At 43.5% G+C, this 22,607-nt stretch overlaps 1 protein-coding gene across 2 annotated transcripts in view; it reads left to right on the top strand.

Moving 5' to 3' along the window:
* The window catches only part of LOC105485984 (beta 3-glucosyltransferase), a 120,346-nt gene that overhangs the window by 18,703 nt on the left and 79,036 nt on the right, over positions 1 to 22,607 (top strand). For both annotated transcript variants that reach the window (XM_011748618.3, XM_071081669.1), the window contains exons 3-4: positions 4,517 to 4,556; positions 11,301 to 11,410. In XM_011748618.3, coding sequence (XP_011746920.1) covers positions 4,517 to 4,556; positions 11,301 to 11,410 — 150 coding nt within the window. The remainder of the gene's footprint in view (positions 1 to 4,516; positions 4,557 to 11,300; positions 11,411 to 22,607) is intronic.

The raw sequence follows: 22,607 nt of genomic DNA, 5'->3' as shown, positions 1-22,607 counted from the left end.
AGACTTCCAATACTATATTGAATAGGAGTGGGGAGAGTGGGCATCCTTGTCTTGTTCCTTTTCTCAAGGGGAAAGCTTCCAGCTTTTGCCCATTCTGTATGATGTTGGCTATGGGTTTGTCATAGACAGCTTTTATTATTTTGAGGTATGTACCTTTGATGCCTAATTTGTTGAGAGTTTTTAACATGAAAGAATTTTATCAAAAGCCTTTTTTTCTTTTTGCATCTATTCAGATGATCATGTGGTTTATGAAAAAGCCCCGATAGATTCATAGCCAAATTCTACCAGATGTGTGAAGAGCTGCTTCCAATCCTACTGAAACTCTCCCAAAAAATAGAGGAAGAAGGACTGCTCCCTAACTCATTCTGTGAGGCTAGTATCATTCTGATACCAAAACCTGGCAGAGACACAACAAAAAAAGAAAACGTCCAGTATTCCTGATGAACATAGTTGCAAAAATCTTCAACAAAAATGCTAGCAAACCAAATTTAGCAGCACATCAAAAGCTAATCCACCACAGTTAAGTAGGCTTTATTCCTAGGAGGCAAGGTTGGTTCAATATACGCAAATCAATAAATGTGATTCATCACCTAAACACATGATTATTAAAAAGTAAAGTTAGAATCCAAATTTTCTGAATCCTTGAATATTTCTCACTTTACTGTTTTATATTACACAGCCCTATGCATTATGATGTGTGTATTTGGCAATAATGAGGATCATTTGTGACACATTTAAAGTGCTACCTAGTCCTGTGGTAGCACTCAAAGTCCTTGTGACTTTGAGTCCTGAATGACAGGCATAAGGCACTGGTCGTAAGAACCAAAGTGTTGAAGTTCTTTGTTTTGTGTTTTTTTTTTTTGAGACAGAGTCTTGCTCTGTTGCCCAGGCTGGAGTGCAGTGGCGCAATCTCGGCTCACTGCAAGCTCCGCCTCCCGGGTTCACGCCATTCTCCCGCCTCAGCCTCCTGAGTAGCTGGGACTACAGGCACCTACCATCACGCCCGGCTAATTTTTTTTTTTTTTTTTTTTTTTTTAAGTAGAGATGGGAGTTCATCGTGTTGGCCAGAATGTTCTCCATCTCCTGACCTCGTGATCTGCCTGCCTCGGCCTCCCAAAGTGCTGGGATTACAGGCATGAGCCACCACGCCTGGCCCAAAGTGTTGAAGTTCATGTCTTCTCCACCACTAGCCAGCTGTGGGACTTAGTGAACCTCGCTGTGCTCAGCCTCCTCATCTGTAAGATGGGGTAGTAGGACCTACCTCACAGGGCTGTTTTGGAGATTAAGTGTGCCTGTTTACAGCTTAGAACAATGCCAGGTCCTGTTTACATGTTTACCTGATAAGACAACAACAAATCCTATAAGCAGCCTTTTAAGAGGTCGCATAAGTCATCTTTCCTACCTGAACAAATCAAAGAGGAACTGCTTTTGTCCGTTACATTTCTGTTGTAGAGGTAGTTGACTTCATATGAAGTGGTTGATGATAATGATGAAAAAAAGGTAGGTGCCAATAATTATTGAGCATTTGCTTTGTGCACACCCTGTGCTCAGCATTTTACTATCTTGTTCAACCTACAACACAATCTTGTGAAGTGGGTCTTGTCATTATTATTCCTATTCCGGTTGAAACAGGCCTGAGATAGTTGGTGGTACAGGCAGAATTAGAGCTCAGGGCCAACTGAGTGTGATCATGAACACATCTGATTATTTTATTCAGAGTCTCTAGGGCACTGGTGGGAGATTCCATTTTACTCCTCTTCCCTTTAAAATATTCCATATCAAATTCTTGAGGATGTCTTATCTTCTTTTAATGAAGGACTTATAAACTAAGCATTACATGTATGGATTGCAAGTGTTCAAATCTATTGTGAGTTGAAAAATAAAACCTGTGTCAAAGGGTGACTTTAATATGCGTTTTCTTGACTAGCATAGGAGCTGTCTGTGGGGTAGAGATTAATAGCAAATCTCTTTTGTATGTGAATAGGAATTCAGATGACTTATAAAACCTTGACAGTGAGCACATTTTGATTGATACTGATAGCATAAGAAACATGTGGCAGCAGAAATAATAAAACAAACCATGTGTTTCCTTCATCTTAGGAAGAACTAAGTCTTTTCACAAGGGAAGCTGGAGACAGAATTTTAATTGTTCTGTTAATTTAGTCTAATTTTCTTTCTCACAGGGGAAATTAGTCAAGACCATTTTGGTTCCATCTCAATTCACCTAATTCAACTGTTTCTTGCATATTTTATTTTTACAGTTTACAGATTGAACCCCTTGAAATGGCTAATCATTTCCTAGCTGTTGTGTCAGTCAACAGAGCTGCTGTGCTTAATAGCAAAGAGAAGGATGTATCATTTCGTTGCTTTTCTTTGATTTCACAAAGATAGCTATCTGATGGAAAGCCCAGCTGGTTTCGCAGCTTCAGTTGCTCAGTCTAGAACTGTAGCATTCTAACTTGTTGATAAAGGTGACTTTTGCTTTCTATATTATTTTTTAGCTCACTCTCAAAATCTGTTCACATCTAATGATGTGTATTTTCTAAAGCATGCCTCCCGAGGAAGGCTGGGCAGGCGTTATCATGGTGGTGTGAGGAAGAGCATTGGGATCGAGTTAGGAGACCTGGGTTGTAATTCTGGTTCTGTGGCCAGAATGACTGGTGGACCTTGGGAAAATGATTTATCTTTTCTGAGCCTCTGTTGTCTCATTTGCAAAAGGGGATTGCTGGGTTGAATCATCTCCAGTGCTGTTTTTAGATCTAACAATTCTATTTTTCTAGGAGCCTCAGCTGGCAGCCAAAGCTGTGGCATCCAGAAGGCAGCTTGGCCTGGGGCAGGTGGTGGGTTGCCAGTGGAGCCAAATGGCTCCTCTGGAGCTGAGGCTGGCGCCTTCCCTGAGGGCAGGTTGTCTTCCTGGTCAGGAGTGGCATTTAGAGTAAGTCTGCGCATGCTGACTTACGGTGATAGCCTGGCTTTGGTTCAGTGCATTCAGAGAACTGGATTGAGCTTTCCAGTCTTTTTAAGTAATTTCTTCCAGGTCTTCGTATTTTATCAGGATTAAGTTGGGTGTCACTTGATCCATCCTGAGAGTTAACAAATCAGCATATAACTCTAGGTTCTCCTCTACTCAGTGGCATTTCTAGTCTCGAGACAAAGATAATTTCAGAATATGCCACTAAAGGTGGTCGCTCCCCTGTGTTTAGCTCTCTCCTCCCCGAGTGTTGTCATGGTCCCTTTGGTATTCTTAGAGGATGCATCTCTGTGGATACATCTCTTGGCTTTTAAGCTGCTCCCAATTTTGTTGGTAAGGGCTCGCGATCACATTTCTTGTTGCAGTCTGTGAAGACAATTGGAGGATATTTGCCACCGTCCAATTGTCATAATTATAGCATATGGCAGTTGAAAGCAGGAAAGGGCAATTAGGGAGAAAATTCCTTCTTAGTCTGCAGAGAAGACAATGAAAATGGCAGATTTAGCTGCTGACGCTTTGCACTTTGCTAGAGAAATCTTTTGAGAGTTCCTCCCTTGATTTACACCGAGTTGAGGTCAGGTATTTCTCTGCCCACATCCAGATTTCTATGTCTGGGGCTCTCCAGCTCTTACAGTGCCCCTTCTGTGCTCCTGAATTTTTTTTTTTTTTTTTTTTTTTTTTTTTTTTTTTTTGAGATGGAGTCTAGCTCTATCCTCCAGGCTGGAGTGCAGTGACACGATCTCAGCTCACTGCAACCTCCGCCTCCCGGGTTCAAGCAATTCTCCTGCCTCAGCCTCTTGAGTAACTGGGACTACAGGCGCCCGCCATCATCCCCGGCTAATTTTTGTATTTTTCGTAGAGACGGGGTTTCACCGTATTGGCCAGGCTGGTCTCAAACTCCTGACCTTGCGATCTACCTGCCTCAGCCTCCCAAAGTGCTGGAGTTACAGGTGTGAGCCATTGCACCTGGCCTCTGTGCTCCTGAATTCTAGTGACCGCCATAGGCTGGCCTCCGAGGCCCTGTGCAGGCCCCTGGGACGACTCCTCAGGTAGGAGAGAACATTGTGGTAATATTCTGGAAGACAGTATGTCTGTACCCAAAAGATGATGGAGTGCGGTAATTCGTGGAACTCATCTTTACGAGGAGCACCCTGCCAGAATCAAGACTATCCTCTGATATGTTCATAATGCTTTATGGTTCACAGGGCTTTAAAAATGAACCCTCCTGAGAATCTCATGAACCAGTTAAGCGGTCACTGCATCTTATACAGTAAGGAAAGAGCTTCAGCTCAATCGACTTGCCCAAGATCGCATGAGAAGGGCACAGCCCAGCCTAAGAGGTCTGTCATGATGCAGAAGTACATCATTGCTCCGTGGTCCCTTAGGTTTCCGTCTCATTTCTTTAGGGAAGTGCTTCCAAGCCCCCGTTTTCAAATCTTCCTCCCATGCGCTGATACCCACCATGCACCACGCATGTTTACTCAGTGTATTGCTGGCTTCATTATGTACCGAGATTCATCTTTTTCTCTTTCATTTAAAATACAGGATTTGGAGAAAAGTGGTATATCAAGGAAAAATGACCTAGGTAAGTAATGATTTTTTTAACCTAAGAGTGTGTACTCAGGTGTGTTTTGTATGAATTATATTGCCATGAAGTGATTTTTTTTTTCTGATTTTATTTATGGGGTAAATATTGTTGTCCAAATAGTCTGTCTTTAGCCCAGCCTAACGTTTGTTCTCCTGAAGATGTGGGGCAAACACTTCTCAGATGGACATGTTGGCGTGTGGTGGACTTCTGTTTACTCAGTGAGATATGTTGGATTTAATTCCCTCTGGCATCATTCATTGAGCTTCTGATAAGGATAAAGCCCCATGCCTGGTGGGCTCTGTGGGGGAATGCAGAGAGGAAGGAGACGTGGTCTCTGTTATTAAGGACCCACACAGTGTGGGAGAAAAGGACAAACTGGCGTTTACGCGTGCCTCCCAGGAGTAGGCTCTCCACTCGCTGGCCTGCAGACACCTCCGTGCCTTTCAGGAGTCAGCTCACCAGTCACGTCTGCCAGACTCGTCCCAAGCCTCCTGGCCTGGAAGCTGTAAGCCCTTCCTTTGTAAGGCATTATGCTTCTATCATAGCCCATTCCTTATTTGTACTCCTTTTGAAACACCCACCCTGCCATATATTGTAAGTATCTTCAGGAATGTGACCATGGGTTAGACCTAAAACAAAAATTTCATCAGAAGCATGCCCAGTGTGTAAGGCCACACCTCTGTGTGTAGGGGTGAGTCTGTCCCTGAAGGGTATGAACTTTGTCAGTGTGTTTCCTCCCAGGGTAGGAAGAATGACCCAAGTCTGGAACTCAGTCAGCCAGGACCTGGACACCAGAAGCAGTGGAACCTCACAAGAGGCCCATGATGTCAGGGGGATGCGGTCCATGGGAGAAGCTTCCCTGCAGACACAGGTGGTTGGCTCACCTCTAGTTTCATGATGGATAAGCCTGGGTTCCAGGAAACAAGAAGGGAACGATATACTCTTCTTGCTTCCTCCCCACTATTTTCCATGGAGACCTGGAAGGCGAGCTCTAGATAAGAGGGAAAAGGATAAAGGAAAGTGTTCCTTTCTAGGGCTTCTCTTCCTGGGCCTGGGTTCTGAGGGGTACAGAAGTGCAGGAGAGCCTGCCCTGCCCCCGCGTGGAAGTGGGAGAATGACCTGTTTTGGGGAGGCGTATCTAGAGCCCACAGGGGACTGTGTTGGGGTCTGTGGGGTCTGACAGCAGCTGTATTTAAGGAACCACATGAATTTGTTGCTTTTTCTTCTCTGTATTATCACACCCTGTATGGTTTAGCCACACCTTTCCATGTGGAGATTTTCTTTCCTGCTACCAACTCTGGTGGCTTTGAACATTTATTTGTAGTTTATGGGAGCAGATGAGTCTCTGGTTATTAAATGAATTAATGATGCAAGTCTGGAACATGGGCTTGAAACTACAAAGGGGAAGTTACCTTGGACAAGTAAATTTATATTCTTGCAATTGCACATGGCAAGTCGAGCGAAACCTGACTTGGTATCAGTTCATCTGAAAAAGACCCAGGGGGCTTCTTTGTCACAAGCTTTGTGTGAGCCTACAAGACCAGGAGGCTACTAAAGATCCTGTGCAGTTGCAGCGACAACAGTAGATTCAGGGCTCCGAGAGCATGGCTCACAGTCAGAGCTGGGAGATAGCCTCCACGCACGGGACGCTGTTTCTCCTGCTTGCTGCCTGATTGATAGATTGACTAGAGTATGATTATTCTCACCAAGTAAACATAATTGGAGTGGCGCTTTGTGCATATGTGTTTTCGGGTGTGTGTGTATGCCTGCATATTTATCCCTCAGCGTTAAATCATAAGGCTGCTTGTTACTCAGCTTTTATCAGAAGAACATCATGTTGGTTTCTCATCAGAAAAACACCAGCATGATGAAACCCATTTTTCTAGGTAATTTCTGACCAGGAAGATGAGCATTTTACAGTAGAGTGCTTTGCCCATGGTAGGTGCTCAGCAACTGAAGACATGGAGAGCATTTGGTTTCTTCCGGCTTTCAAAGAAGAATCATTGCTCTCCAGCATCCATTTTATATTCTAACTATCTCTCTGCCCTGCTGCCTTTCCTGAGCACTCTCTGCCACTCACCATTGGCTTTGGCATTGCATTGGCCCTTTAGGTATCCTTGACTAATTTCTTTATCTTCCCCTTCTAGCCTGTCGCTCTGATTATTACTGTCAGGCACTTAGTGTGCGGCCCATTTATTGCCCATTCCTGGAGGAGAAACAGTGACGGTCCATTTTGAGTTGTGACGGTGTTTGCCGAAGGCAGATTGCAGTGAGTTTAAAGAAGTGCAGCCAAGATGATAAGGAAATTGTGGAATTGTCTTATTTAGCTCTGTCGACTGGGCAGCAGGAGCTTAAGAGTCAGGTGCTTGGATGGCATACACAAAGAAGACAGCTACCAAGATAAGCTCTGGGATCTGGACTCAGCCAGAATGTGATTCAGTGAAGGGATGGCTTAGGCTGTATGTCAGAAAATATTTCTTGGTACTGGTGTGAAGAATGCAGGAATTTAAACACATAAGCTGTTTTCAGCACCAAACTGTACTAACTATACTAATCTAGTTCTTTTCTGGATTGGGTTGGGGCTGAGTAGCATGTCAGTGAACTTCTGGCATTCATTGTGATCAGGGTCACAGGAGCTCCCCTCCCCTTTAGCCTTGTCCTCGATATTAACCCCCTTGCATCCTGTTCCTTGGCCATACCTAACCGTTAGTATTTTCTGGCCCTAAATTTGATCCTCTGTCCCAAACTTTCACCACTCCCTCTGTGGAGACGGTCTTTCCACACCTTTTTTTCCCCATCTTTGGGAGAGTGTCCTCCTTCCCTCCTTTGGGAAGGCTCTGCTGCCTAGGACCCCATTTCGCTCCTGAGGCACTTCCCCCATTTGAAAGTATTAATCTAGGCTGGGCGCGGTGGCTCAATCCTGTAATCCCAGCACTTTGGGAGGCCGAGACGGGCGGATCACGAGGTCAGGAGATCGAGACCATCCTGGCTAACACGGTGAAACCCCGTCTCTACTAAAAAATACAAAAAATTAGCCGGGCGAGGTGGCGGGCGCCTGTAGTCCCAGCCACTCGGGAGGCTGAGGCAGGAGAATGGCGTGAACCCGGAGGCGGAGCTTGCAATGAGCCAAGATCTTACCCCTGCACTCCAGCCTGGGCGACAGAGCGAGACTCCATCTCAAAAAAAAAAAAAAAAAAAAAGAAAGAAAGAAAGTATTAATCTAGAGCCCAAGCCTATCAGCATGGTATATAAATCCCTCATGATTTGACTTAACGGATCTGCCTCCCTTTCTAACTTTATCACCTACTGTACCGTGCCCCGCTCCTTTTCTCAGAAATGCCTGACAGACATGGCCGTTCCCTCAGGGATACTGCAGAGAAATCCCAGGCTGTGGGCTCTGTGGTGATCGATCCCACTGATCTGCTACCCTGTGTGTGTGTGTCTGCTGCTTTTTAAAGGAAACTCAGGACATACCTCCTCCCGGAAGCTCACCTTGCACTCGCCCCCGGTCCTCTGGGCTCCAGTCCCCTGTGCTCAGTTAGCTCTGGCTTTCCACTTACTGCTTTGTGTTATAATGGCCTGCCTCTGAACGAGGCTTAGACACTCCAGGGCTGCGACTGGGCTCACTCATTCTTGTATCACAGAGCTCTACACTGAGGAGGTACTCAGAAGACGTTTGCTGAATGAATGAATGAAGCGTGCATGATTAAAGTGTAGGAGAAAGGGAGAGGCCAGCATGATTTCTTAGTAGCTATGTTAAAAAGAGGACAGATACAACTGACAGGACATGACCTAGGTATGGATGGGAAGAATTTGCTTTTTAATCTTCTTGCAAATCGTCTTCCCTGCTTGGAAGTGCTGTTGTCTTCATGAGAAGACAGTGGGAGCTTTGCTGAGCTGGTAGAAGTGGCAGGAGTTGGTTACTGTGATGAACGGTGAGTGCAGGATTAAACTTTTTTCTTTTTTTAGAGATGTAGTCTTGCTATGTTGCTCAGGCTGACATCAAACTCCTGGGCCCAAGCAATCCTTCCACTTCAGCTTCCCAAGTAGCTGAGAGTTCAGGTCCTTGCCACCATGCCCAGCCAGGATTAACCTTTTGATAGAGAAATCTGCTCTTGAAAAAATGTATTATGAAATAATTTGAACATGTAAGAAGTTATAAAGAGAATAATATAATGAACATTTATGTATTATATGTTCATTAGGTTAAGAAATATCACCTAGATTAAGAAATTAAATACCATTAACACAGCTGAAACCTTTTAACCATTATCCTGATATGGTATTTATCATACTCATGTAATCTTTTATACCTTCACTTGCTATGTGTGTATATGTTTGGTATATATACATTTTAATATATTTATGTTTATATTGTTGCAAACTGTTGATTTGTATATTCTTTTGCAGCTTGCTTTTTTCAGCATTATAACTATGGGATTTATCTGCCATATCCATCTGGATTGATACATGTAGTACTGGTTAATTTTTATTGCTGTGTAGTATTCCAGTTAATATATCTTGTTAGTGGATATTTTCGTTGCTTTCTGTATTTTGTTTTACACAGTGCCACTGTAAGCACTTTTGTCATATATCCTTGTGCACACATCTGAGTTTCTCAAGGATGATTAATAAGAGTGGAATTTCTGGATCACTGGGAATGTGCATCTTTTTTATTAGATTTTAGAAAAATTACACTCTGAGGCTTATTTACTGCACTCTTAACAAGAAGAAATCTTTATAACTCCTCTTTAGATGTGTCAGTTTATATTAATGTTTCAGATGTAGTACATCCAAGATAAGAATTCAGTTGAAACTGAAGATACCCGTTTAAGTCTCACCCATGTGTCCAACATATAAAGCTGAGAAGCTGGTTTAAAATAGAGACAGGTATATGGAATGTTCCTATTTATATAAACTCCTAAAGGAAAGGAATTAGGTCATATTCAGTAGGCTGTTCAGCATTTCCTTTTACATATTTCATTGAGTTTTAACCAAAGAGCATTTTAGATTATTTTTAGAATCTAGATGGCTACACTATGGAACTATCTGTTGTGTGAATATTTGAGCAAGTGAATAAATGAATGGAGCTATAGAATAGAACATAAGAACCATCAAATAGAATGGAATAAAATTAAAATCAAATTAGGGTCTCTGAGCTGAGATGTTAAAGAGAAATATTCTTGGTGGGGGAGAGCTTCCTTCCCAGCTCTCCCAAGGAACCAACCAATTTAATATATTTATGTTTATATTGTTGCGAACTATTTTTATAGTTACTATATATTATATATTTATGTATTTCATATATATAAAATATAGTTAGTACAAGCAACAACCCCGCATGGCTTCGCTGACTATCTGGCTGAATGCTACAATTTATGTGGCACCTTCTTCTGCCAGCATTCCTGTCTGGTGGCAGGGTGCTGACACAATCACCGTTTTATCCATTTCTTTGTTATAGGCTCAGAACCTGGGGAGGCCTAACGTGTTTCTCTGGGGTGCAGCCTTGCTACCGCCGTTGGCAAGCCCTCTCATGGTCTTTGTGGGCAGGACATACTCGGGTTTCCTTCCTGCTCGCCGTTGTAAAAAGCTGGCTGCCTGCAGGTGCATCTGTAGCAGGCTGGTGAATACTGGCAGCATGGGGTGTTGTAGATGGTCTTTATGCAGACTTCGTGCTAAAGCCCTGTTGCTGAGGAATTGCTGTGGCCGATTTCCTGGAGATAACACCTAATCCTGGCTAGGTGCCTTATGAGGTAGGGTAGGGATTATTGAGTTACTTATTTGCAAACCCTTGTGAACTCTTGGGAGATGGGCAGTTACTGTTGAGTGTCATCTTAAAGGGCCATTCAGAACATTCTTGAGGTAGTGTGGTAGTGAGCTAGGACTACATAACAAAGTACCACAAAACGTGGCTTAGTACAAGCAAGAAGTAGTGAGCTAGGACTACATAACAAAGTACCACAAAACGTGGCTTAGTACAAGCAAGAGAAATGTATTGTCTCACAGTACTGGAGGTTAGAAGTCTGACATCAAGGTGTGGGCAGAGTTGGTTCCTTTGGAGAGCTGGGAAGGAAGGAGCTGTTCCAGGCCTCTCTCTTTGGCTTGTAGATGGCCATTTTCTCTGTGTGTCTCATACCATCTTCCTTCTGTGTGTGTCGTTTATGTGTCCAAATTTCTCCTTTTTCTAAGGAGACTGGTTATATTGGATTAAGGCTCACCCTGATGACCTCGCTTTAACTTGATTACCTCTGTAAAGACCCGATTCTAAATGAAGTCACTTTCTGAGGTATTGGGGGTTAGGACTTAAAAAATATGAACTTTGGAGGACATGTTTCAACTCATAACAGGTAGCAGCACAGTGTAGGATTATGTGGGAATCGTTAAAAGCTACTTGTGAACGTTAGATTTTCAGCTACTAGGAAGGTTAGCGTTCTAGATGTTTTCACACATTTGCAGTCATTCTTTCTGACAGATGCGAGAGCACATTCTCAGTTTGGTGCCATAGACTGGGTCCGGTACAGTCAGCTTATTTGCTTGCTAACTTGTAGGAAGAAAGTTTGGCAAACAGTTTAAAAAGAGGGAAAATTTTGTCTCTAGAACTACGTACAAATTGATTTTTTTCCCCTTAAGAGTTTATTGCCTGAAGGTTTGCCTTGTAGCTATTGTTTCACTTGTTTTCAAGTTTGTTTTAATAATTGTATAAAAAGAAATACCTGAAAACTAAATTTTTTTTTGTTCTAGACTTAAAAGAAATTGTGTTCGTCATCCAGAGTCAAAGTAATTCTTTTCATGCAAAGAGAGCAGAACAGTTAAAAAAAAGCATCTTAAAGCAGGCTGCAGACCTTACACAGGTACGTAGCAATGGCTGGGGGGCTGCCAGTTACAGATTTCTTGATTACCTTGATGTTTCCCAAAACACTGGATCTGTGGAGAATCAGTTTTTATTTAGACGAGAATAACTCCTCTGGCTCATTTTGCTTACTTAATATTGAGTATTTGTTGTTGAAAATATTTTGGTCAGCTGGGCGTGGTGGCTCACGCCTGTAATCCCAGCACTGTGGGAGGCCAAGGTGGGTGGATCCCTTGACGTCAGGCGTTCGAGACCAGCCTGGCCAACATGGCGAAACCCCGTCTCTACTAAAAATACGAAAATTAGCAAGGCACGGTGACGCATGTCTGTAATCCCAGCTACTCGGGAGGCTGAGGCAGAAGAATCGCTTGAACCCAGGAGGCAGAGGTTGCAGTGAGCCAAGATACAACACTGCACTCCAGCCTGGGTGACAGAGTGGTACTCTGTCTCAAAAAAAAAAGAAAGAAAATGTTTTGGTTAATTCCTAATGCACAAATTATCATATTCTGAATTATTTTGTGTGTGTGTGTGTGTGTGTGTATATAAATATATATATATATAAATTTAAGAGAACTATATAATTGTGTGGGGCAACTGTGGATTTGTCACGAAGTATGATAAAAGCAAGTAGAAGAAATAACTTTTTAAAGGCAAGGCTTAAAATAGAGATAATTAACGTTCAAAATTTTGGTAACAAGTTCTAAGGCAATTTTCATGTTGGAATAACATTTTCATTAATCTTAGTGCAGTGCTTCCTCTATGAGTCTCTTAATCTGCTTTTTTAATTGGATGTCATTAATTTAACTTTTGATTTGATTTATAATGTAATATTCCAGAAGGATTATGGAGAGAAAAATCTACTCATGTAGGTACATTTTAATAACATTTAAAATAGGCATGAACAGAATATAAAGCTGCTCTGAATAATGCTGGAGGTTTGGAGTGAGGGCGGATCTACCTTATGCTGCCCTATAGGTGCTTTCCTTCTTTAGCTAAGTAAGTCCATCAAGACCTCTGCACTATGTTGTGATGGCCTTCAAGACCGACGTGCTTGCCTGTAGTTAAATGCTATCCCTTTGTTCTCCCAGGAAAGAACTCTTTGACAGGAGACATATGTGGCTGACAGATTGCTTTCTTTCTCTTCATGGGTACTGGAAAATAAAGGGTCAGAAATGTCAGTGGAAACATAAACAGCCTTAACAGTATTCAAGGCAAGGAACTGCTGGGAATAGGGTTTATTATGCTTAATTTCTAAATGCTTTATATATAAATGTATCGAACTGTCCTGTGTCCCTGCAAGGCCAGGTTCTCTGGGCTGCTGTGCTTGAAACATCATGCTTTCTCAAAGGAGAGGAAAGTAATACATGCTATAGATAGATTGTTTTTCAGTAGTCAGAGATAGGAGCAGCTTGATAAGTTAAAAATTTTTCTTTTTTGGCTGGGCGCGGTGGCTCATGCCTATAATCCCAGCACTTTGGGAGGCCGAGGTGGGTGGATCATGAGGTCGAGAGATTGAGACCATCCTGGCCAACATGGTGAAACCCTGTCTCTACTAGAAATATAAAAATTAGCTGAGTGTGGTGGTGTGTGCCTGTAGTCCTAGCTGCTCAGGAGACTGAGGCAGGAGAATCACTTGAACCCAGGAAACAGAGGTTGCAGTGAACTGAGATAGCACCACTGCACCTCCAGCCTGGTGACAGAGCAAAATTCTGTCTCAAAAAAAAAAAAAAAAAATTTTTTTTTTTTTCTTTTTTTTGGAAACCTAACTTTTGGAGGTTTTCTCCTACTAAACCTTCATGGATTGTATTAGAGAGGCAGACATGCAGCAGCCTTGACTAGCTGGCCTCTTCCGTCTGCTCTGCTGGAGGCACTAGTGGGGTAGCCAAGTGCAGGCCGCTGCAGGGGGGAGGAGGAGCCAGAAGCCCAGCTAATCCATCCCTCAGGTGGGTCCAGGGAAGCTCTCACTGGATTTTGCTCAGTCAGACCTTGGCAATTACCCCAAACTGTGTGATCAGTGATGACATCAGAACCACAGTTAGGCATCCCTTGTTCATATGAATTAAGAGCATACTTTTCCCTACGTCACCTGCATGTGCTGCTGCTCCCAGCAGTACCTTTCGTTTTGCAGATACGGATTTGTGTTTTTTAGATTATGTATCTTCCCCAGTAGTCCTTGACATTGATATGGATAGCGATGCCCCTTGCCATCTAAGCCTAGTTGATTGCATATGCCCCTATACTCCCTCTACTGTTCATCTACTCTTATTTTTGGCCAATTTTATTTGTGTGCAAATGGATATTCATTGCTGGCTCTCTACCTGTCTTTCCGCTTCTGTTCTTCTGGGAAGAGTAGTTTTCAGAGCACCTTCCAGCAGGGCAGTGTTCCTGGGACTTGGTTTATAGCGGGGATAAGGCATGTGGGTATGTTTTGGTGGGAAGCAATAGAAATGATAAAGTATTCCTCCTTCTCCTCTTCCCCTTAGGAAAAATGAGAGTTGGCAGGATGCTGCTGGGGGCTGGATATGCCTGCTTCTTTGAGAGGCTCTGGGGCTCTGCAAAGGATAGGGCCCAGGTACAAGAGCACCGAATGCTTAAAACTAACTCTAGGCTCTGGGGAGGATGGTTAGAGGTTCCTGTGTAAGCTGAACTTGGCAGCTGTATATAGGAATGGAGAATGTGTGTTATAGTTCTCTTTGGTGTCTGTCAGGATTGAGGCAAGACGGTAGGCAGCTGAGCAGGTGTGGATCCAGCAGAGCAGAAGGAACCTCCATTGCTTGTTACCTTGTGCCAAGATAGTTGCACCAGAGCTTGTTACCTGAAGTCCCTGTCTCTGGATCCCAGCTTCATCTTCTACCGCTCACCCCCTGGCACTTTATTTGCCGGTAACTTCAAACTTGATATGGTTCTAGGATCACTTGCCACATTAGTGCATCCTTGCATTGCTATAAAGAAATACTTGAGACTGGGCCATTTAGAAAGAAAAGAGGTTCAATTGGCTTATGGTTCCATAGGCTGTACAGGAAACATGACAGCTTCTCGGGAGGCCTCAGGAAACTTTCAATCATGGCACAAGGTGAAGGGGAAGCAGGCACATCTTATGTGGCTGGAGCAGGAGGGAGAGAGAGGGGAGGTGCTACACACTTTTAAGCAACCACATCTCTCAGTAACTCACTCTCCTCATGACAACACCAAGGGGGATGATGTTAAACCATGAGAAACTGCCCCCATGATCCGGTCACCTCCCTCCAGGCCCTGCTTCCAATGCTGGGAATTACAATTCCACATGAGATTTGGGTGGGGACACAGATTCAGACCACATCGCCTGCTAGGCCCCTGTGGCTTTGTATATTGTAGATCCCGTCTTCTTGTCAAGCCTCTGTATCCCCATAAAGGTATTCTGTGCACCGTCTTGACCCGCCGTGCTAAGCTACTTCCTTTTTGGTTCCACTTTTGTATCTTGGACAAAATTCTGTTCTATACTTTTTACCTGTCTCTTTTACAAATTTTGAGAGCAGAGAATAGACTATGTCTTCTGAGTTGATTCTTCAGAACCAAGCATTGAATCCTTGAAATTCATGATCTTTTCTTTCCCAGAGTTACTTTTTTCTCTACTGTAATAGAAGTTTCCTTGTATTTCTCCTATATACAGTATGGACCTTCACCCGTACGTACACAAGCATGCACACACGTGCTGTATTAAATCATAAGTTCTTTGAAGGCAAACACTTCTTTGGATCCTTCCATAACACCTTGAACATAGTAGGTATTCAGCATATGGCAACTGAATTGACTCTAAGAAATTTATCAAATGAAAATGAAAATTTAAGTAACTTATGTATTTTATTCCTATTAACTCTTAAATGGATAATGGCCAATCTCCCTCTTATTAAATATAGTAGCTATTTACTTCTCTCAGTGAAACCACAGAGTTTAGCAATAAGAGTAGAAAAAAAAATTAGGTATGAGCTGGTGCTAGAAAAATAGGATCTTATGAATAATTAAATCTTTTGGAGATAATATGAAAAAGAACCAGAAGATACACTTGACTACTTTAACACAGACAACATAATAGTGACTTAAAGAAGATGGAAATCCTTCAGTATTGAAACAAAATTGGAAAAAAAAAAGAAGATGGAAGATGTACTTCTCCCCACCCAACAGTCCAGTCGGTGGGGGCCTGGGGAGGCAGCTCTGCTCCGGGTTCCTCTGTCCTGTTACTTGGATGAAGTGTCTTGTCCTGCTTGGTTGAAGCTGACCTACATTCTGCATTACAGTGTGTGGAGGCCAAGCTGCTTCCTTTTAAGGATTTTGTACCTTGCAATTGTATATGTTGTGTCCCTTTATGTACCTATGTCCAGGGTATATCATGTGGGTTACACCTGGGCTGGGAAGTGTAATGTCTGGTTGGGTGGTCCTGGATTCAGCTAGAACTCAAGGGGTTCTAATCTTTAGAAGGGAAAGGGAGCATGGATACAGAGGGACAAATCAACGTCTCTGCCAAAGTCAGGATTTTGTTTCCATATCAAGGACTCAGTTAGTCTGCGGAATTTATTTATGAACCTCTCATTCATTCTTTTCCTATTTGAAGACATACTATGGGCAAAGTACTGGGAATACAGAGATCAACAAGACATAATCTTGGTACTTGAAGAATGCGCAGTCCCAGAGAGGAGAAGGGCCATCAGCAGGCAGTTTTTCTTTTTTTTCTTTTTCTTTTTTTGGCTCTGTCACCCAGGCTGGAGTGCAGTGGTGTGATCTCGGCTCACTGCAAGCTCTTCCTCCTGGGTTCACACCATTCTTCTGCCTCAGCCTCCCGCATAACTGGGACTACAGGCACCCGCTACCATGCCCGGCTAATTTTTTTTTTTTTTTGTATTTTTAGTAGAGACGGGGTTTCACTGTGTTAGCCAGGACGGTCTTGATCTCCTGAACTCGTGATCCACCCACCTTGGCCTCCCAAAGTGCTGGGATTACAGGCATGAGCCACTGTGCCCGGCCAACCAGGCAGTTTTCAAGCAAGGTGGAAGGGCAGTGATAGAAGGGTATACGTGGAACACGAAGGAGGGCCCCTACCATGGTGAGGTAGGGCAGGGGAGCTGAGGAGGGAATGTGATGCTCCAGGAGGGATTTCTGAAAGTGCTGAGCCTGGAACTGAGCCTACCTATTAGGCACTAGCTAGGTTGAGGCTGAGGTGGGAGGGGAGGGCTCTCTGGGTAAGGAGGACAGCAGGTAAGGTGGCCAGATGAGAGGCGGAAGCACAGATGTGTGTGCCCTAATGCTGTCCTGGGGTCAGCAGATGGGGGGTGGCAGTGTGGGCCCCAGGCCTGGAAAGTCAGGAGGGAACATGGTCACATGGAATTGTTTATCCTGTGGGGAGCCAGACTTTTCTGGGGGCTTCTCTGAGGGCTCTCCTGGTATTCTGAGGTGTATCTGTTTGGTACACAAGGTGGTTAGCGTCTCTCGTCTCTGGCAATACATGTAGCAGTGACCCTGGTCGCTGTTACAATTAAAAGTGCCCCTTGGTTGAGGATTACTACCAGCGAGTGCCGTTAGGGAGTAGGCCTGGTAGAGTTTGTGTTTTAAAACCGTCCTCTGGTGGCCTTAGGTAGAGTGGCATTAAGAGAGCCAGGACTGGGCAAGGAACCTCATTCTAAGGCCGTGGGACTAGTCTTGGACCATGCTGCTCAGGGCGGGTTGCAGACTGCTGTGTGCCTTCTGCCACAGCAGTTTGAGAAGCCCTGGGCTGGGGACAGGGCCATGGATCTGGCCAGGGGGGGCGTAGGGGTGCTGCAGGGCCAGAATGGTGGGAGATGGACCCAGGCTGGAGAGAATGTCAGGGACGCTCCCAGCTGGGACTCAGATGAGGTGGGGCTGCTGAGTGAGACGGAGGAAGGTTCTCTGGTTTAGAGGGTGATGATGACTTCGGGTGTCATATCTGAAGTGAGCGTGTGAGCAGCTGGAGGCTGGATATTTGTTTTACGCTCAGGAGAAAGATTTGGCCAGAAGATGGTAGATTTGAGAGTCAGCAACATACGTAGGTAGTGGCTGGAAGCTTGAAGGTGCTGCTTCCAGGGGAAGCCAAGGGCCCTGGAGGAAGACCAGTGTCTAGGGGCTGGGCAGAGTCAGAGCAGACTGAAGGGCCATACGAAGGGATACAGAGAGGACCTTAGGACCGGCCCGTCAAATCACCATCAGTAATGCGACATTCTCCGGAGAGGCCTCAGAGAGACCAGTCTCAGACTGCCTGACTAATCAGGATGGTGGCCTGTGCACTGACCTCAGGATGCATCCCACTCAGTGTGCTTTGTTGTTGCTGGCACTGCCGCTGTTGTTATTTGTTTTTTTTTTTTTTTTTTTTGAGACGGAGTCTCGCTCTGTCGCCCAGGCTGGAGTGCAGTGGCCGGATCTCAGCTCACTGCAAGCTCCGCCTCCCAGGTTTACGCCATTCTCCTGCCTCAGCCTCCCGAGTAGCTGGGACTACAGGTGCCCGCCACCTCGCCCGGCTAGTTTTTTGTATTTTTTAGTAGAGACGGGGTTTCACCGTGTTAGCCAGGATGGTCTTGATCTCCTGACCTCGTGATCCGCCCGTCTCGGCCTCCCAAAGTGCTGGGATTACAGGCTTGAGCCACCGCGCCCGGCCTGTTATTTGTTTTTAATTGTGATAAAAAAACACATAAAATTTACATCTTAAGTGTACAACTCAGCAGTGTTAAGTGGAATCATGTTGTGCAACAGATCTCCAGAACTTTTTTATCTTGTGAAACTAAAATCTGTACCCATTGAACAACATTCAATGCTCCCCATTCCTCCCTCCCCCAGCCCCTGGCTACCACCATTCTACTTGCTGTTTCTGTGAATTTGATTTTTCCAGATCTCTCAAAGAGTGGAGTCATAGGGTATTTGTCCTTTTGTGACTGGCTTCTGTCACTTACTAATGCCTTCAGGGTTTATGACAGACTCTGTGTTGTTGTAGGTAACCTCAGTCTACTGTGATGGACATTTTCATCTGTAGACACCTATTTCCTCGGATGCTTATTTGGCGTTTCACGTATGCATCCCCAAGGTGTACTGTGTCCTTCAGTGTATCTGTTCTGCCTGCAGACTCCAGAGGAAGGTGGGACCTGTTCCCTACTCCTCTTTGCATCCCCCATAGCATGTAGTAGATTGCCAGCCACACACAGCATTAGAAACTGTATTTCCATTGATTCGTTGTCCTTAACTTTTGAAGCTTAGGAAATAGCTACATTTCTTTAAAGTATTTGACTTTTTAGTGCTTTATTCTCTGCATCTATTTAGCTTCATAACACTTACGCTTAGTTTTTATTGTCGTTTATTTGCAATTTTCTATTTAGGCAACCTGTTGAGTAGGGGACTTAGATTGCCACTAGGTGGCAACATTGGTTTTACATTTAAAGGCACGTAATTAACCAATATCGTTAAGCAATGCACCCCCCTCACCCCCAGCATTTAATTTCTGTGATAGTAAGTAGAGCCTAGACTAAAGCAATAAGGAAGCTTCCCTTTAATTGTAAGATAGTCTGTTATTGTTGTGAAATTTTTTGCTTGGATGAAGACAGCTAAGAGCACCAAAGTAGGTATGACAAAACTTTAATTTGCTCACAAGATCCAGAGTGAGCTTTTAGAGCTTAGGTAATTTCATTTTTGGATTAACAAGTCTTTCGGAAGTTGAACTGTCCAGAAAGATTTTAGGGTTTGCAATTATTCTGGATTCTGGATCATTTTTTCTTTTACAGAGTTTTTTTTTTATGGCACATGTGGGATTAAAAGTTGACTTTATTCAATGAATAGCACTCTAGAGATCCATAAATGGGGCCAAGTGCTGTGGTTCACGCTTGTAATCCCAGCACCTTGGGAGGCCAAGGCGGGCGGATCACCTGGGGGCTGGAGTTCAAGACCAGCCTGGCCAACATGGTGAAACACTGTCTATACAGAAATACAAAAATTAGCTGGTCATGGTGGCAGACTCCTGTAATCCCAGCTACTCTGGAGGCAGAGGCAGGAGAGTTGCTTGGACCCAGGAGGCAGAGGTTGCAGTGACCCGAGATCGTACCACTGCATTCCAGCCTGGGCAACAGAGCGAGACTCCGTCTCAAAAAAAAAAAAAAAGATCCAAGAACAAGAATGGCTGACAGCTAACATAGAGTCTGTAGACAATACTTAGGGGGCAATGATGAGATAACTTGACCTGGAACTAAATGAAAATAGAGAAATAAGATCAACTTCTGAGAATTAAATGCTGAAATTCACAAAGCATAGGGAGGCAAAATCACTTTAAAGAGGCAGGAGGGCTCCTTAGTTAAAACCTAGCTGGAGGTGGTTTTTTTGTTTTTGTTTTTGTTTTTGAGATGGAGTTTTGCTCCTGTTTCCCAGGCTGTAGTGCAGTGGTGCGATCTCAGCTCACTGCAACCTCTGCCTTCTGAGTTCAAGCGATTCTCCTGCCTCAGCCTCCAGAGTAGCTGGAGTTACAGGTGCCTGCTACCACGCCTGGCTGATTTTTTGTATTTTTAGTAGAGATGGGGTTTTACCGTGTTGACCAGGCTGCTCTCGAACTCCTGACCTCAGATGACCCACCTGTCTTGGCCTTCTAAAGTTCTGAGATTACAGGTGTGAGCCACCGCGCCCTGCCTGCTGGAGGCTGTTTGAAGAAATGGACATAAGAAAGAACTGGTGACTCTGTCAGCTATGGGAGCTGAGAAAGGGAAAAACTAAGAGGCGGAAGTTGTCGGCATCCCAGTGCTGTTGTGGGAGCCGGAGCAGGAGCAGGCTGGCTCCTCAAAGGGGTGCCTCAGCAGCTTGGTGTGGCAGGTATGCGCTGTGCCTGTAAGGGACAGGATGTCACCTGGGACCTGTGTCTGTAAGGGACCCTCATGTCACCTGGGACCCCAATTATGAAGTATGAAGGTTGCAATTTTGGTTTCTTCATCAATTTGCCCACCATGAACATTCGTAAAAGTTGCTTGGTGAGGCAGAAGTCAGCAGTAAGTTTTATCATTTGAATATTTATCTGATAGCTCAAAATATATACTCCTCCCACAATACCAGATGTCTAGAACTGCTGTTTAGTCATTACTCTGTCAGGTTGCACTTGACTACAAAGTCTGCCAAAAAATTAAGGTGCAAAAATATAATGATTTCTGTGATTATGCATCTGTTTTCAGCTATTCTCTTTGCTTAGGCAAGTCATTACCTATGCCTGTTTTGCCTCAAGATGCTAAAACGCAGCCTTATTAAAAACACAAACATTTTTCATCATTACAGCGTGAATATAAAAAGAAAGAGCCTAAACTAACTTTTTATCTGACATTTAATACTGTACATGGAGTTGTTAGTAGAAGAGTTAAACTGTTTCCCTTGTTTTCTACAAGGGTCATTGTAAGTAGTCATTTCCATCTCCAATTTTGAAGCTTATCATGCAGTTATAATGGTGCTGAAGTTGTGTGGGATGAGTAAAGTGTGTATTGGGAGTGGAATGTGATGTTTGTAGATTGCAGCGAATGGAAAGGAGGGTTGGTGAGAGTGGGGATGCGGCTGATGACTATGGCTTCCTAAATGTGGATCTGCACATAGAAGAATGCAGAGTTTGAAGAGGAGCTGTTTTTTTCCCTGTTTTTTTCTCCCTGTGGAGGGGTAATATGAAGTGATCAAGACTGACTATTTAAAGAGGTATGCGAACAAAAAGCAAAGTGGAGGTGAGGCAAACAGAAACCCGAAGGGAGAGTTTGTGCAATGATCTAATAAATCACCTGCTTGGATTTATTTTGTTCAGATGCCTATTATGTGCACAGCATCTGTATCAATTATGATTTGACTTCTTTTTTTAACTTAACATTCCTTCTTGAGTGGATATTTGTGTAAAAATTCTTACATTAAATATTTTGTTTGTTACATGAAACAGGAGAGCAAACAGCTCAGGCTCTAGAGATGATGCTGTTAAGTATCTTGAATTTATGTTGTGATGGCAAAGCTGTCACCTGAGTATTTTTTTTTTTTTCTTCTGGTTCCTGGGGTCTAGCCACCAAGGGGATCCCATGCGGAGATAATCTTTCCTGTAGTTTCAAAAGCAAATTAACACCTGTCTAAAACCATTATTGTTCTCCAAAGGAACTTTATGTAAGATGAAATTGGAAACAATGAAGGAGAGAAGATAAAGCATAATTGCATTGTTTTCAGTAGGTTCTAGTAAAGCAAGGATCCGGGCACCATTTGAAGACACTAAAGTAGGAACTCAGCACAAGGCCAAGGTCATGCTTGCCCAGGGAATCACTTTGGATGGGGAGCAGAGAAGTCAGCCACTGTAGAAGGAATATTTGGGGAGAGGGGTAGGACAGTGTTTAGAATTAAGGCAGGAGCTGAGAAATAGGCAGAACCAGAGATAAATTATGGTTCCAGGCAAGGCAACCTGCAAATACCACCCCGCTCCCCCGACCAAAAAAAAAAAAAAAAAAAAATCAGAAGTCAGGATGCTTAAAAGAGTTTCATTATTGGGGGCAGAAGTCGGAGGGGTCAGAGGTTGGATTACATTTTCTGCATTAGACCAAATGGAGCTAACCTAGCTGCTTAGAGACCTCTACAGTCTCCACCCCGAACTATATAGCTTTTGAAGAGAACTGACACTTCTAATTTTGTAGCCTTTTGTGGTGAGACTATAAACCCTTTATTTAAAACCTGGCATAATCTCAACCTTACAAAATTTTTTTTTTTTCTGCTGTTCGCAGAAAGTTTTGGAAATCACTATTTTTCTTGAGAAGAGTTAGGCCGCCCTTGCCTCATTAGTTTTTTTGTTTTTAACTGCCTGATTTTCATTTGTTAAGCCAGAAGAGCTAGCAAAGCCTTTCGTAGCTTAGTGTAAAGAAGCTTGAGAAAGATGGCCTGGCGTTTTCTAATTTTAGAATATTTTTTTATTGACAGGGAGACTCTGTGAGTTACTTCATTAAAAGGTTAACTTTGAGAGTCATGAGTGTGATTTATTTTGCCTCAGCTTTTTGATGCTGTGTATCATTAAACTTTTCTTTTGAAGTGAAAAGAGTTGGATGCTTAATAGTTTACTAAAAGTTAGTTTTATTTTTAGAAATTGACAGGCATTAATTGTATTTTTATTTATTAAATTCGATACTTTATTACATTGCTGTTGAATGCAAATTTATCGAGCCATTCATTCAACAAATATTGATTGAATA

This window comes from Macaca nemestrina, chromosome 16, assembly GCF_043159975.1.
Source record: "Macaca nemestrina isolate mMacNem1 chromosome 16, mMacNem.hap1, whole genome shotgun sequence".
Taxonomy (NCBI): Eukaryota; Metazoa; Chordata; class Mammalia; order Primates; family Cercopithecidae; genus Macaca; species Macaca nemestrina.
This window is presented reverse-complemented; position numbering and strand designations above follow the sequence as displayed.